At 45.0% G+C, this 16,823-nt stretch overlaps 2 protein-coding genes across 2 annotated transcripts in view; one reads left to right on the top strand and one right to left on the bottom strand.

The window, feature by feature from the left end:
* LOC8023146 overlaps positions 1–6,326 on the top strand; it is a 39,763-nt gene extending 33,437 nt beyond the window's left edge. The window contains exons 13-14 of the mRNA XM_040221551.3: positions 1,224–1,265; positions 4,821–6,326. Coding sequence (XP_040077485.1) covers positions 1,224–1,265; positions 4,821–4,990 — 212 coding nt within the window. The 3' untranslated portion in view covers positions 4,991–6,326. The remainder of the gene's footprint in view (positions 1–1,223; positions 1,266–4,820) is intronic.
* Positions 6,327–7,176: 850 nt separating this feature from the next.
* LOC8023147 (crossover junction endonuclease EME1) lies at positions 7,177–16,714 on the bottom strand. The gene is made up of 9 exons (XM_002399295.3): positions 16,554–16,714; positions 15,047–15,202; positions 14,835–14,939; positions 13,949–14,061; positions 13,387–13,513; positions 10,331–10,446; positions 9,453–9,627; positions 8,560–8,616; positions 7,177–7,504 (listed from the first exon to the last, which is right to left on the bottom strand). The coding sequence occupies exons 1-9, from the start codon at positions 16,557–16,559 to the stop codon at positions 7,394–7,396; spliced, it is 966 nt and encodes a 321-aa protein (XP_002399336.3). The 5' UTR covers positions 16,560–16,714; the 3' UTR covers positions 7,177–7,393.
* Between the last annotated feature and the right edge of the window lie 109 nt (positions 16,715–16,823).

Genomic DNA, 16,823 nt, shown 5'->3' with positions numbered 1-16,823 from the left:
AGCAAAACGAAAAAAAACAGGCGCAAGATGCTGTTTCCTAGACTGCCTGCTCGACCCGCAAGTTATGCAATGTGCGACGTCACTCCGTCGGAAAGTGCGGGAAAATCTGAACGTCGGTCTTGACATCACCTTTATTTGCTGTTTTCAAAGTGTAAAGCCCGGGAATTTTAAAAATCTGGTTAGTTTGAGTAACTCCCAGAGCTCCCCTTTAAGGTATGCATTATATTTTTGTTTGTTTTATTTATTAATATCACTACCAGTCGCATTATAAAAGTAGGGCCTTCCACAGCATTAAACAAAAGTACACACTTTGCACCGAATAGGAGCAAACAAGGATTTTGTCAACTTTGCTCTTAAAAAAAAATGGACTAATCACAAACAGAAAAGCACAGAAAACTGCGGCATGGCATTCTCCCTAGCTGTGCTTCATATGTTACGAATTCTCACGCAACTTTTCCAAAGGTATTGGGGTCACAGTGGTTTCTGGTAGTCATGTGCGAACGGTGGACTTTTAGTTCGAAACAAATTCAAGGCAAATAGTGGTTTGAGCCGAATATTTTCAAATCCGATATTGAATGCCTACATTGGGATTAAAATAAAATTAAATCTATAGAAATCCCCAAAACTATATTTAATTGAGGTTATTTACAAATCTTGCTATATGAAAATATTGTTCCTTCAATCTCTAATTTGACAAAAAAAAATAATCTCAAATGATGAGCGCAGCCTGTCGGGGCATCCCTGCCTAACATACACTCTTGCATAATACTAATAATAGAAACAGAAAATGTTACTGCAATGCACGTATTAACATTCCCAAAGTTTGCGTTCCTTTTAAATATGCCAGGTGTGCACGTGCACAGTCCAGCTTTGAAGGTGTGCTCTTCTCTAATGCAGGCGACTGCAATATTTTTAATTTTTGAAGTGTTGATTTTGGCCGCAAAGGAGTGACACCCACGGAGCTTGCTTCCACGAGTGTTGCTTCTCCGCATTGCATCCGTGCTCGGTAAAAAGCGCGCTCAACGGGATTAGCCTGCCACGATAAACGTTTAGAAAAATATGAATATCGCAGTTCATCTCGAAGCAAATATCGAATAGCGTAATATTTGAAGCTACTATTTGATAATTGAATATGTGCATAACACTAGTCTTTGGTAACAAATTCCAGTTTTTGACACTCCTTGAAAAAAAAAAAAAAAGTGCTATCTGTTTTTCTCTTGCAGATGGAGTTTGCAGTCCCGACATATTTTCGAGAAGTGAAAATGGTATGTCTAAAATTGTTACGCAGCCGTAAGGTTACTAAAATAGAAATTTCTAATATGCTGTACAAGTGCAAGTGATGTCTCCACGCACTACCCTGCTTCAAATGTGTAGTGGTCGTTGAACTGCGCAATCGTGTCTTTTTTTACACACCTCTCGCATAATATCGAAATATTATTCGCGGGATATCCATATAACATTTGAGTATGTAATTTGTTTTGTTTCAATGATGATGATACAGAATGTGATATAATGAAACACTGCCCCTATTTTACTATGAGGTATAGGCAGGGTGAAAGGTCATATTGTCTACCAAAAACTTTATAAAGATTAATTACAAATGACAAACATCACTTCTCCTGCCACATTAACCCCTTGGCTTTCGCCGTGTCATTGCCCTCGAGTGCACAGTATTCCGCACCCCATCTCTATCGGGCTGATACCACCCGTGAAGCCTATTAAAAAGCTTAAAAGGGCAACTCCAGTCAAAAACAACACCAAAATAAGTGACGGATATCGCTTTAGAGACACTAAATACGATCGCAGCCGAAATATTACGTTAAAGTGAAGCCGCACACTCCACTAAAACCGATTTTAAAGGTGCGACCAGCTGCTCTGTAGCGGGCGGCAAGAGGGTTAGTTTTTAGTCGTGGAACACTGGTGCAGCACCCTTGCGACGTCACATTGGGGTGGAGCTGCGGTTGATTGGTTGTACCGTGTACCGCAGCACCACGGTGACGTCACGTTGCGGCCGTACGGCTGATGATCAGTGTTGCCATCCCTCCAGCAGATAGTTTCGGTTTTGCCATAGACGCCCAAAACCAAACTTTGAGCCTTGACATTTATAAAACTATGTGCAATATCGAAGGGGAAAAAAAATTATACCTTGTAATTCAGGGACACTGCTTTAACTGAAAACAGTTGCAATCCCAAATTCAAAACTGTTGACCAGATTTGCCCTTTAATAACTTGAAGCATGCTAGTGAAGGATAATTATTTTTTTTTATTGATTGTGAATAATATGTGCATGCAATGTACCTAAAGAGCTTTCCAGATATAAAACTACAAAAACTGCAGAAGCATGTGAATATTGGTCGCAGATTCCTCACACTCCAACGGTGCTCGCTGCCTGTACCTTGACCTTTGCTGAAGTGGCATTGCCTTGATGAATTTTGCTTCATGCTACGTATTGTCGGGACTTTTTAAAAAAAAGTGAGACGATTCACGAGCCTCTCGAACTATCATTAGCGCACCCACAGTCGTAACTATGCATAGTCCGTATCTAGGAAAAACAGCCCTTTGGACGGCCTACTCGACGAGTTAGGTAGACTTTCTGGCCCTTGGCTCGCCATCCTGCTGATTGGTTTCCTGCAGTGTATATCGCCGTTGTAAATAGCTATATCCACCACATAGATCTTCTTTATCAATTGGCATATCCTGGAAAAGAAGCAAACTGCCATGGATCATACAAAACCGTTGGTGCAGGTGGTGCCGAGGAATCAGTCGTGGTTTCCGACACCTCGCCTTCATCATGCTGTCACAATCACTGCTAATGATGTTCAGGATGATAACTGAATCGTCAGAGTTATCATCTTCATCGCTGTCATACACAAGATCAGTGATTTCACCACTGAAGGGACTTCAACTCCTCTGTAACGCCATGTCCTTGTTGAAAAGACAGCTGCAAACTTTTTTTCTTTTTTCACTCCTATATGCGCATAAAATATGAAACAGGAAGTGCCATCTTGTGTCAGAAGTATTAGCCAAAACGCATGGGGTCTAATAGCGTCGCCATCTATCGGCATATTTTGAAAACAGACATTTTAACGGAGACTAGCGAATCGCTGGCTTTGTGCACTTTGGCCTTTGCTGCGGCGGCCAGCGCATTGCCGGCTTTGGATGTGAATGGTCTAAGAACAAGTCAAATAGTAGTGGTCGTTCCGTCTCAATAAGACTACCTTTTTAGAGGGATACTGCAACGAAATTCTAGCGCCTTTCTTGTTGTCTAAATGTCAACCACATTCTGGCGTCACCCCGGAGACACCAGTTGTTTGCTCGAAAAGACGCCAAAACATTACTTAAAAGGAATAAACCGATTGTCGTTACATCACTCTGAACTTAAAAGCGGCGTCGCTCCGCGGTAGTACGCTGGCAAGCTGCATGCGCGCGAGCCCCGTCGAACCGAATTTCACTTCTCTCCCTGCCTCTTCAGATCCTGCGGGGATCGAGTAGGGCCAACTAAAACGGTCAGGTTGCGACGTGTTGATGACACCAGGTGGCAGAGCTCGTAACCATGCCAGCCCCCAAGCAGCTTTGCCAGTGCTGGGCCAGTTGACATCATGCCTTCCGCGATGCATTGCACTCTCTGACGACTGATACTTGAACGCTCACTGGAATCGGTCCTTTGGAACTAAAAATATATCTACCCGTTCAGAATACAAGCGTGCGATTGTCATTAGCAGGTAGAGTTGACCATATTTAATTTATTTCTGAACATGAAAGGTATATTTTTATTTTCGATTCAATATCCCTTTAATGCAGAATATGTTATAGGGTTTTGGCCGTTCAATCATAAATTATGTTATGAGAAAGCATTGAATGTTAGATATAGCGAGAAAATATCATATATTGGTCAATGTGTAATGTGCGTTTGTGTAGTAACAACAAAACTAACAAAGATATGGGCATATGCACATGTATACGAAGTGAGCAGAAATGCATTTCATGAAATTATAACTTTACAGGTAGTATTAAGGTGACTACACTCATTGAGGTATCTGCGGGCTAAAGATGGCTCACATTGAATCGTGCATTGGATTGCTGTTGTTTTCAAGCTGATCTTTTTGAGGACTGAGGCTTCCCACATTCGGGCCACATTGGGTTTCGCACAACATACAAAGGAAAGACTAAAAATTGATTAATTCATTGGTTAACAGTGGAGTGAATTTTTGAAGGTGGTCAGGTCACAAAATGTCTGGAAAAAGAAGAAAAAAAAAGTCGTTGGGTTGAATTACTGAGGCTTGTCAGACTTCACAGTTTTTTTTTTTTTGTTATACAAATAAAAATTGAGAAAGACGAAGGGAAGACATGGGGACGTCAAAACACTGAGCTCTGGTTGGAATGATTAGTGGGTAGACGTAAGACTAGATGCTGTTGTCTCTACTCAGTGTTCGAACGTAAAAGTCTGGCATTTGGCATTCGTGTTCGAACCGCGAGTAAATGGGATTTTTCCACTTTGCAAGGCTCCCCTTTGGCGCTGTAGTGGAGTATCGGCCTCATAATCGCGGGGTCGTGGGTTCCATTACTGTCGGGTTGCTATTAGAATGTAGTTCTTTCTTCTCACTTGATCGCTATTTCTTCTCAGCTACCCGCATGTTCTTTTGCGCAGGTTGTCCTCCGAAGTATGTGTTACACACTTTGTAACGGGTTCCATGGCGTTCTGTCACACCTTTCTCGGGAATCCAGAACCCTTAAATGCATTCTGCGTTAAAAATTCAATATTTTGTCGAGCTTATAGAGGAGTGCTAATGACTTTGGACGTTTTCGTCTTCCCCACCCAGTTGCGATGCAGGTGTTGCACCGGCGTCCCGGCAGCTACTACCTGGCCCTGGCAACGACGTCTGCCAACCGGCGCTCCAACGCCAGCGTCCCGTACGACACGGTGCTCAAGGTGGTGCTGCTTGGCCACCGCAAGGAGGGAAAACTCTGCTGCGGCGAGGGTGGCAACTGATCGCTCGCGGCCATCTCGGACTCGACCCCGCGTCGCTTGGTGCCCGGAGCGGGTCTCTGACGGCGCGTTTTCCGCGTCTCGACGGCGTCGTCTGTCGTCACTCCGGCACCGCTTCCGACGTGCGGGTGGGATGGGATGCCCAAAAACGCCTGTCGGAGAGGCGCAGCGGGCACCATAGCGTTGCCTTCGGTCGCTGCCAGAGACGCGTAAATAAGCGACAGACAAAACTCAACGACCAAAATGAAACGAGGTGGTGGTGTTTTCCACAGAGGGATTGTGGTTGAAACTAATGCGGCGGGAAACGTCGTCCTGGAATCTCGGTCCACGCTTTCTCATCTCGCGATTTAACAAATTTGAGACGTCGGTAAATGTACGGGCAGGGTCGCCACGCAAAGCGTCGTCGAGCACGAAATGCGCAACTCTGGCAACTCGTTAATTAATCAAAAGTAATCTTTTTTTTTCTTTTTTTTTGTAAATTTTTTGTTTCAGGAGGGCATACTTAATAGAAGGAAACTTTCAAATTAAACACTGAATCAATCAGTATTTTATGTGTCTGGCACGCAACAATCTGAATGTCTAGTACCGTTCTCGCTCGAAAGATTGACGTCTGGTCCGGTTATTGAAGGCGGTCGTTTGACACAAACATGCACCCCGCCTGTCGAGATTGGGTCGACGACGTCTGTCCGTGTGGTGGAACTCGGCGCTATTTCTCTAAAAATATTTGTTTCCCGTCGAAACGTAGTACCCTTTCAGCACGTCGAGGCTTTGTACTCTGCACGTTTCGAGAAAACTATTTCGATACGAAAGCACTCTCGTTACTAAGGCTCGAGGAACGATTAGTGCGCATCCATTTCGAATGGTCAACTAAATTCGACTCGTTTGCACTTCCAAACGAGACGTCCATTTCTGGCTTTGACACCTGGATTGTGGTGGGGTATAGCATGCATGTGTATATATATATAAATTTCACATAGTCATTTTTAAGGGGCTGTGGTAGCATCTAGTCAACGCTGAGAGGTCGGTGTTGCCGCCGTGTTAAGTTTACTAGTATACCCAATGTATGGTTGATGGTACCAGATGGTGCTTGGGTTATTCACAAAACCACCATAGCCCGAGGATTTAATGTGTTCTAATCTCGAGGTTCTGCGAGTAACAGGTATTTCCATAAGAACTTAGTGTGTCATTATACATTTGTAAGAGAACTGGTCTGTTCCAGACCACATTGTTTTGAATGATGAAAGAACTCTGAAAACAAGTGAAATGGAAGTGTAAAGTATATATTTACAGGTTGACATAGATGTACATACTATAAGTAAAGGTTTTTCAATACAAGCTCTAAAACTGTACAATTTCCACTGGCCAGAAACTAAAGCTAGCTCAATGAACATATGATCCCCTGCATCATTCTTTAAAGAGAGCTCTAGTAATGATACTAGTACTAGTTCTTACTTATGTAATTTGAGCTCCTAGAAAAATATTTTCGTCAAGGTTGATAACCCAGAGTAATTCTTTTTCTTGCAATCATGTTGGCAACATAGGTGATGATTGAAAACTATACTGTTAACCATTTAACAGCAGCAGTAAACCTTCTAAACATACAAATCATTTACAGAACTACAAAACACTCTAAAATCAAGTTTTTTTTCAGCTATTTGCCAATGACATTTGGGCAAATACTTTGCAAGCTACTATTTTGAGATACATAGCATAAAACTGTGCACTCATATATGTTGAATGCACAAACAGTGTCCTTGAAATATTTCAAGAATGATAAATGTGTGTGTTAACAGGGCTATGCATATTCGCAATAAAAAAAAGAACCGTAACACATGTCTAAAAAAGAAGTTTATCAGGTTTTTTTTTATTCCAAAGATAAACGACGCATCGCCAAAAGGTTAGCCTCCGCCCAAGTGTGGCGCTGGCAATCTGAACCAGATTCCAAAGTTTCAGATCAAACCGTTATCTTATTCAAAAGTTATAAGTGATATTCAGAAAATATCAATGGGAAAATAGGACCGGTTCTTGGTAATTGGCGCGATGAAGCTCCATGTATCCGAGAGCTCGGTCAGCTGCCATTTTCTCATCGAAAATTTACGATAATCACTGAACGTTTGCGTAAGATAATGGTTAATTCTGAAACTTTGCCACTTGGTTCGAACCGCTAGCATATGGGCGAAAAATGAGCGTTCGGCGATACATACTTTATTTTTGTGGTGAAAAAAAAATGCGTAAATTTTTGAGAGGCACTTGCTGTAGACGAGCCAGTGTCGATGCAACAGAAGTTACAAAATATGTAGAGAAAAAGACCTTGTCCTGTTTTGTGTCGTCCTCGCTCTTAAACCTTAGATTTGGGATTGCAGCGACATTATATATGAAAGTATTTTGCACGGCACAGGTGCGACGTCAGTCGAAGTAGGCGTTTCCGTTGTCCGAGCTGAAGAAGCGGTAGATCCGCTTGGAAACGACCGGTCCGACGCGTCGTGTCGACTCCAGCACGCCCGCTCCGCGACGGACCTGCACGAGTTCCGAAAACGAGCCGACGGTTTCGCAAATTGGCTCGACTTATGAAAGAAGTTGTGGCGACGTGGAGACATAGTCTTAGGGCTGGTTCCCACACTTGCGACTGCTTAGTGCTGAGTGCCTTAACACCTTTTGCGATCTCTTGCACACTGGCACCGTGTCGGGTAGCCGTACAAAACCAGACATTTCCGTATGTTTCCCATTTTTTTCCCGCATCATTTTTTCTAAAGACTTTTGACAACGTTATAAATAATAATTTCTCGTAGATAGCACATGCATTTCATCTTACAAATACCACAAAACCTTCGAGCTAGCGCAATGCAGTTCCAGAGCTGCCTCATAGGTGCCGCCGGCATGTTGGTGTGTTCTTTCGTCATCGGAGATCGCAAGAACTCAGCCATAACCAAATGCAAATGTGTGAACCGGCCTTGAAACTCAACTCTTTTCATTTCGAGTATGGATCCAAGCCCTTCTGGATCCACACTTAATCTAGTACGCAATTACTGGATTCATGCTTGATCTATGCCCTGTTACAGGTTAAGAAACGCAATATCCGTTGACTTGTTTAAGCTCTCGGGCATTCGTTCCGCTAAATGGAAGGGCTTGTCTCACTTTTTTCTTAACCTGCAACAGGGCATAGTATGGGTTTATACAAGTTTCATACTTGGTCTAATATGGGTTTATGGAGGATGCAAACTGGACCTTACTATGGATTATGCTGGATCCAGAGTATCGATACTGGGCGGTCTTACAAATATAAACCTAGTAATCATATACGAGTTGCAAATCTGCACGGGCAAAATTGACATTTGGTGGCCCCTTTTTGTCACAAAATTGAAGCGTCGGTGGGTGAGAAACTGGAACCGACACTACGTCCCAGCACACAACTGCTATCGATTGCAGCCAGTTTAACACGGTTAGTGCGTCGCATGCATCTACACGCGAGAGCAGCATGGAACTGCGAATTTTCCTGCGGCCAAGTCGAAATGTCGAAGGGATACCAGTCTCAGGATGTAAACTTGTCACCGTACAAGACTTGAAAGCCTCACCAAGATGTCTTGGAGGAGAACTTCGGCTTGCGACGGGTCGGCGCAGGCCTCGAACGCCTGCAACGTGCAAAAACACGAGTGGCGTCACGGGCAGCCTTGAGAACTGCAGAAAAAAATTTCTCGATTTATCTCGATCCTACGGATGAAGTTAGTATATGCGGAACATGTTTCTCAGGCATTCTCCGAGGTTTGTGGTGGACATCGCAGCTTGTTTTCTTAGGATATAACGTGTTATTCTATTCCAGACCCTGTCCTTTCTTATGACAGTGGGCTCATCCTGGATTTCTTGCTTCTTCCCAATGTTTAAACGCTGGCATCCGGCGTTCACGTTCAGAGAGTTAGTAGAGACCACCGCGCTAGAGAGAACGCCAGCTAGCTTTGCGTCTACCTAACTGACTGGTGCAGTGGTAAAATGTTGAGCTCACAGTCGTTCCTTGGGGCGCTTTTAGTATTTCATTTTTTTCTTCTTGATTATGCATTCTTTTGTACAAGTCGCCCTCTAAAGTAGCGTGTGTTGCACGTTTTGTAACTTTTTCTGCGGCGTTCAGTCGCACATTCCTCGGGAACCAGAGCCTTTAACACATTGTTTTGGCAAACGAGTTTGTGCAGGCTTCTCCTTTTGTGCGCATATTCGGAGAGCAAGTCGTCTGCTCCTTGCACAGGGGGTTGCGGTGACGTCAGAATGACGCCAAGCTGTAATTGGCTTCGATTGAAAGGAGAGTGGGTAGACCTCAATGCTCGATTCCTTGAGGTCTACCCATTGCTTTTTCAATCGGCCAATGAGAGCTTGGCGTTCCGACGTCATTACAACCCCTGTGCAAGAAGCAGACGAACTTGCGCTCCGCACAGAGGAGGCCTATTCCGAGCGTCTGGAGGACCCGGTTCGAGGCTACCTGGAGGAGCAGCCTGGGCGAAGGGTAGCGTGTCACGATGGCCTCCGCCATGTCCCGCCCCACGCTGGCAAACTGCTCAAGCTGCGCCTGCCACACGCGCAGCAGGCTGTCGTGCTTGCGCAGCATGCCGCCCCCCGGTGCCAGGAAGTGGAGGTCGCGACCCTGCTTCGCCTGCCTGGGTGGAAAGGAGAATCTTTGACCTTGGGCTTAATCTAACGATTATAAGAGTGCCATCTTTGACCTAGGGCTTAACCTTAACGAGGGGTTCCAGAAAAAATGGCCTCGGCATAAAATCGCCCCAAAGGCATGTAGGAAGAAATGGCAAGGAAAAAATTATTTTCCGTGGAACCCATTTTTAAACGGAATATTTAAACCTAGCAAATTTTTCCCAACACTGGCGTGAAGTGTGGAATAGGAGGTTTGAGAGCATTGTCAGCCATGCGCCATCCAACACACTCGAAGGCTGTAAACACCTCATGCTTAAAGAAATTGACTGTACGGATGAAGACGGTTCAGGATCCGAATTGCCACTCGTCTCAAAAGGAGCAAGTCAGCGCTGGTCCAAATGCAACGCCTACTCGAGAACCTCTGTGGAGAGTATGTCGCTGGGACAACACTTGGAGACTTCTGGCGTGCTGACGGCCATACTGTCCGAATCTAGCGTTTCTGCATGTACTCGGAATGTCTGTACCAGAGTGTTGAAGTGCTCTCGCTGCTTCTTTTCATTACCGAATAATAAAAAATGACACCACTTTACAACAGAATGTGATTATGTCTCCGTAAAGCACGTTGCCCCATTGGCTCATGGCATTTGCACGACGCCGCTCCGCTTAGGAACGGTATTTTGTTCAGAACGAAGCGACAACATCCGCGCTTACTTGTGTAGCCGCTCTGCAACTGCCTTGGTGAATGCCGTGAGCAGCTTGGACAGCTGGTTGGCGGTCTCGACGTAGTGGATGTTGAAGTGGCGCTCCAGTTGTAGCGGAACCAGCGTCTGCAACCGCCAAGAACTCCAGGTTTGTAAGGCCCACTTGAGACGCGGCAATTTTTCCCAGCGTCTCGACATTCACACGCAGCAACCGCATTGCTACGATTTGCCATCATTATCGCTACATTTTTATTTTCTTGCACTATTTAGACACTCAGTTACATTCTAAAAACAGGCTTTCATATTTTCAAATGGCGTTGGTAATAATAACTCGTCTCCCCATTTAGTCGCAAAAGCGATCTATTTCAAGCAGAACCAGGTTACCAACAATGAAAGATGTCTTTCGTTGTCGTCGTCACTACCGCGGGCGTTTCGCGTGAAAGTATTGCCTCCCCGATTGGCTGCTGCCGCTTCCAATGTCTCCGAGTCCTCCAAGCTGCCCGCCCGTCTCTAGCCGGACCCAAACCCAGCAATTCGTGTTGCAGTGCGAGGATCCTGGAAAAGTCGGGAGACAGCTCGGCAGCAACTCCCAAATTGATGTAAACATTTGCCCCGTCTGAAGTGGGAGCAGCTTCTTACAAAACTCCCAAGCGATGACTGTACACCATATTTAAGCTAACCTAATAATGCTCGTGCAAGTATAAGTCCCCACCATAGGTAGCATCGGACAGCTTAAGGACTGCAACGCGTGGCAGGTCTTGAGCGTCGTTCAGCGGCCAGTGAGTCCGTGGCTTTAGCCAGTAAGAATGCTTTTCCAAGCAAGAAGCGTGAATGTAATAAACCACTCTATGCACTCCTTAGGTGCCTATAGAACAGTCGTTCTCAAAGGGGGGGGGGGGGGGGGGCCCTGAAGGTCTTCTTTGGGTCTCTGAAGCCCTTGACCAAGAAGCCAAATAGACCAAACCATGTGCGCAGGGTAAGTAGGGTTGATTATTCTCCGTTTCAGAGCTTTAAAGTTAGTTTGCAAGCATAAAATTTTCTTCATTTACCCTTCTGTCATTGTAACCATTCAATACCCTCCTTCCTCCCCAGTTAATGGGGTCCTCATCACTTCTGCCAATCCAAAAGGAATCCCCCTAACATTGGTGCTTGACAACCACTGTTATGGAGCGTGCTGGATGCTCGGAGTGCCGAAAAACTTTTGAGTATTTGGCTCAACTTTGCGGGCAAAAATGCGGATGTACTGGCATCAAAGTGAGCCCAATGTGTGGAGGTTGTTGGTATAACGTTGCATGCACTCGTACGTTCCAGTAGACACAAGCTTGTGCACAAAAAACTGCGTAAGGAAGCTTTCAACTGCTTCGGTGAACAAGATGTACGGTAAAGTCGATGAGACAACTCTCGCACCTTGGCAAGCACTCACGTACCTTGTGAAGTGCCGCTGTGGAACGCAGGGCGTGGTTTATTAGAGCCCTTGTGCAGATTGTCCAGCCACTTACATCGGCGAGACAAAGAACTTTAATGAAAGAATACGCCAACACAAAAGCGACGTTAGCATGCTCGACCATGAGCACAGCGCAGTCGCTGAGCACTGCGAAGTCAAAGACCGCCGGATGGATTTCGACAACACCAGCATTATCGACGCAGAGACTAACAACCGACGTAGGGTTTTCATCCAGTCCTGGCACATTCAAACGACGCCAGGCAACATAAACAGGTGCCTTGGCACATTACCAACAGTGCCTGTGAACGGGCTTTGCCATATCTGTGAAAAAAGAAGATGGAGAAATGTGCCTTATCCCTGAAAGCAAAAGAAGAAGACCGAAAAACGCCGCTCCTCAATTGCCACAGTTGCCCCTGACGAAGAACCAAGTCAATTCGATACATTGGGCTCCTACATGCTTAGGACTTGGTTGGTTGCCATATTTAATTATTGTGTTTCCCAACCAGAGATTTTTCTCGAATGTTTAGTTTCAAGGAACGCTACAAAGAATGGCAAGGGGTGGTGTTGTGTGAATATTCAAATTTTCTAATAATAGTTTCGAATAATACTTCGATATTTGCTTCGAGATGAACTGCGATATTCATATTTTTCGAAGTGTTGATCGCGGTAGGTTAGCCCTGTTGAGTGTGCTTCTTACATAGCACCGGTGCACTGCGGGGAAGCAGCACCCGCAGAGTTCGCGGGTGTGACTTTTTTGCAGTGCACCGGTGCTCGGTAAGAGGCGCACTCAACGGGGCTATGCTTACACTTCACACTGCACAAGAACAGACATGCTTCAAAAGTTCACTCACCCAAAGAAAGAACACTCACACTATGCCAACTCTCAACTCTGGTTTGTATTGTGCTTCTTCTTCATCCTCCTCATCTTTATCTCAATACAAACTATAGTTGAGAGTCAGCGCATTGTGAGTGTTCTCTCTTTGTGCGAGTGAACTTTTGAAGTATGCTTGTTCTTGTGTGCTGTGAGTGTAAGCATGAACCATCAACTCGGCCAAGCTGAAGTATTGACCAACGGGGCTAACCCGCCGCGATCAACACTAGGAAAAGTGCAAATATCGCAGCCACGTGCTTAGGAGGAAAGCTCGTTTCCATGGCACCGATCATGCACGCACGCACTAGGTGTATATAAAAAGAAACTAAAACTTTGTGAATGTTAATATCTACATTGCAGTACATCTTCCAAACTAAACATTCCGTGTTAATTGTATGGGACTGAAGAAGCAATATTTGCATATAGCAAGAATATTTATAAATATCCTTGATTAGGTCTAACTGGATATCTCTATAGGTTTAATTTTACGTCAAACACATTGCTTACTTGCCATTCCAACATAGGCATTGGACTTTTGAAGGGCACAGTCAATGAACATAGTTATATCAAAATTAACTAGCCTAGAAATGGACAACTGGAAGCCTGGCAACAATCTCCACGAGTTCAGCTGGGTTTTCAGGGAACTCAAGTTCAGCTGGATTTTGAGTTCAACTGGGAACTCAAAATCCACTATTCACACATGCTTGTCAAGGAGATGTGGAAAGAGCTCTAGTTAAGGCAAGATGGTCACCGTCTCGATGTCGTCCCTTGTCAGCTTTGGACCGTCGTACGAAGTGGTCTTCTTGCGCTTGGGCGCTTGCGTTGTGGTTCCGAGAATGAGCGCCCTATACTCCTCGTTGGCTTTACGCTTTTCTCGACTGAAAAAAAGAAGACGGGTTGCCACCACATTACCGTACTACTTGTAGATGTCGCATGCCCAGGATTGCACCACAACACTATGCAAGTGATTGGTACTGTAAAAAAATTTTGAAGTGAACTTAAGAAATCATTTGTACACTTTACCTTCAAAATTCACTTCAGTGTCTCTGTACTGTGGGGTGCAGCCCTAAAACCCTAAGATGTGAGTTCACCCGTTCAATTGGTTCCACATTAACTACAACATTTTGTCCACTAATCCGAGCCTGTTCAGTTCAAATTAGTTATGGGAAACATACGAGAGTGGAATGTTATAAAGGCAGCGGTAAAAGAACTATCGTCAAAACTAAATGATTGGAGAGTGGAATGTAATAAAGGTAGCAGTAAAATTTAATGAATAGATAACACGTTGCAAGCAGAAAGTGGCCAAGTCGTACCGGAAGTATTTCTCGATCTCGAACACGAGGTACGTCACACGCTTGTCCGGGTAGAGGTCTTCGACGCTGGTCAGGTGTTCCGAAAGCGACGTGTGCTCGCGCGTCAGAGGGTCCTGGAAATTTGAGGGACGAAAGTTTGTTTACCCATTTATTTTTGCAGCAAGTGAACAAACAGTCCATTGCAGAGCACTAAGATTTCACCTAAAGTTATCCCCCAGTGGCGAATGCAGGATATAAAGTTTTTACCCAATATGGTACCTGGTTCAAAAACTGGTATACGAGAAGCGATTTCTCGAAGATTCATACCAGAGACTGCCCTTCTACATCCATAGCAGACGGCAAAATCACTTCAAACTTTTGATTCTGGCAACAAGTTGCGCTCAAACGTTTGCATTTTGCCCTCACCAATGGGAGACACCTCCCGGCGAAGATGCCGCGGTCTGCGACGCACGGAACATTTTAATTTTATGTACAGTAAAACCTCGTTATAACAAAGTTGGAGGAGCGATCGTAATTATTTCGTTATAACCATTAGTTTGTTATAGCCAATGTCCATTTCTTCCCACTATTAGCAAGCAAGGGGAATCATGATTGCTTTGTTATATCCATTAGTTTGTTATAACGAGGTTTTACTGTACTTCGAAAAAAACCCTTAAGGGGCTCGTTCAATTACCCTCACCAGCCCGCACCGACGTGAGAGGTGTTTAGTGCAGGGAAGAAAAGTGCAGGGTAATGTATTCTCAGTTTTCAGAGAGAGTCTGCACTCGCAAATCGAACGCGGCAATGTGCACAGAGTGCAGCCGGTGCCGGGTGTGCGGGTAAATTGAACAAGCCAATCGCTTACTCGCGCAGAATTGGTACGTCAGCACCGAGCGTTCCGACCAACCTGTCTTTCGGAAGCGACGAGCCGGAGGAACTGGTCAGCCGGCAGAACCACCGCCACCTGGTTCTCCTGGACTTCGGACGTTAACGCCGACGATCCGGGCCGTGCCTTCGGGGAAACAAAAGGATTGAGCGAGATATTCGTTGCATAGATCGGCTTCGTCGCCGGCGACCGATTGCAGAGCGGACGATCCGCCGTGGAAGTGCACTGCCTACCTCGTCAAGCGAGAGGTGCTTCCGCGACCAGAGAACGCTGCGCTCCAGCGGAAGCTCTGCGGTGTCGGCCCCGATGTCTGCCTCCAGAAAGGCATCCATGAGCTCCGTGACGGACGCCGCGTCCAGGATGTTCTTGTCCACAGACACCCTCACATACTGTTTCGAAACAACGGGCATGCGAATTACTACGGTCATCGACAGAGCCCGTTCACACACCCGCATTTGCTTAGGACAACGAGAGACCACACTGGCACGCTGGCACTGCCTATGAGGTGACTCTGGAACTGCATTTCGCTAGAACGAAGGTTTCGCGCTATCTGTGAGATCAAATGAATGTACTATCTACGAGAAACAATTGTTTATAACGTTGTCAAAAGATTTTCTAGCCAAAAAAGAGAGAATAGCGTGCAAAAAATAAGAAATGTATGAAAACTGAAACTGTTCCACGGCTAGCCGACCGATGGTATCGCGTAAGAGCTTTTTGTTAACCGCCCCTCCCCCTCAAAAACTCTTTTGAGGGGTAGGGGGGGGGGGGGTACCTTGCTTTTTCCGGAAAATTTACGAAAAGGTTGAAATTCGGGATTTTCCTAGGTAAAACAGGAGACTTGGCAGGTATGCATTCAAAATCTGGTTCCACATACTCATATATGTCTTTTTCTATCAGTCACAAATGCAGCACTACTATTAGTAAGACGAAAGTCTTGCTAATAATAGTGCTCCTTTTATAGGTTAATAGTAGATATTTGCATCAAACCAATCATTATGGGCTTAGAATTTATACAGAAACCTGAAAATAAATTGCTGCTAAGAAAGGCCATCTCCAATTGTTTTGCATGCAAAACATGAACACAAACAAACAGTATTTTCTGTTCACTAGAGCGGTGGTTCCCAACCATTGATGTTTCGCGGACCCCTTCTGGATCGGTAGAGATGATGGAGGACCTTGTTCATGGCGAGACAATTAAATATGTAGTTATTTAATAAATGGATATAACTAAAAGCTGTGTGAAGTAGACTTCTCTTATTGACATACACACAAAGCCCGAAAATTTGAAAAAAGAGAACTCTTACTGCCAGGCTTAAGCCCGGCAATAAGAGTTTGCAGGACTTCGCAGACCCCTAGAATGCCTCATAGGCCTTCCTTTGAGAACCACTGCATTAGAGGAAAGAAAATTTGTCTATCTTTAACAACAGTTTCGTCTCTGTAAGTCGAACGACTTTCCCAAACTGCAACAATTGCAAACACTTTTTTATCTAGCATTTTGACGAGTATTGCTTCAAATTCTCACACGGGCAATTGCACTTGCTGACATTTAAGAAGGGTGTCAGTTCCCAAGCTAGATAAAAAACCCTTTCCACCTTCCTGCGAAATCACAATGTACCTGGCGAAGTGACCGATTTGGAGCCAGACAAATTGATGGTGCAGCTATGATCAGTCGCTTGACTGCCAATCGTTTGCAGACTACAAATGTAAAGTGATGAGCATGCAGCTAAAGAAGAAATTCACCTTCATGCACTCCCCCGGCTTTGTGGAGCGTGCCACTTCTTTCTCGAGCGCCTTTCTCTTTTTCTCTTCTTCCTTGGCCACCTTGAGGGCCTCCCTCTCCTCTTTCGTCTTCCTCGTCTTGAGCTTTGTGAAGTTGTCGCCGCCGGAAACTGAAACCTGCTGCAACGACAACACCGTAAGACGTCAGTAACATGTACAAGGCATTCAAAAACAAAAGCCATCACGGTCAGGCATTTCAACTATCGACCGTCATTAATAGGATTGCACCAC

The sequence above is a fragment of the Ixodes scapularis genome, unplaced genomic scaffold (genome assembly GCF_016920785.2).
Source record: "Ixodes scapularis isolate PalLabHiFi unplaced genomic scaffold, ASM1692078v2 PGA_scaffold6__148_contigs__length_123643588, whole genome shotgun sequence".
Taxonomy (NCBI): domain Eukaryota; kingdom Metazoa; phylum Arthropoda; class Arachnida; order Ixodida; family Ixodidae; genus Ixodes; species Ixodes scapularis.
This window is presented reverse-complemented; position numbering and strand designations above follow the sequence as displayed.

Coding starts and splice junctions, on each gene's coding strand:
- LOC8023147 (XM_002399295.3), bottom strand. Junction 9,628..10,330: donor GTTGCAGAGCGGCTACACAA/GTAAGCGCGGAT, acceptor CTTTCCACCCAG/GCAGGCGAAGCAGGGTCGCG. Junction 7,505..8,559: donor TTCTCCTCCAAGACATCTTG/GTGAGGCTTTCA, acceptor GAACTCGTGCAG/GTCCGTCGCGGAGCGGGCGT.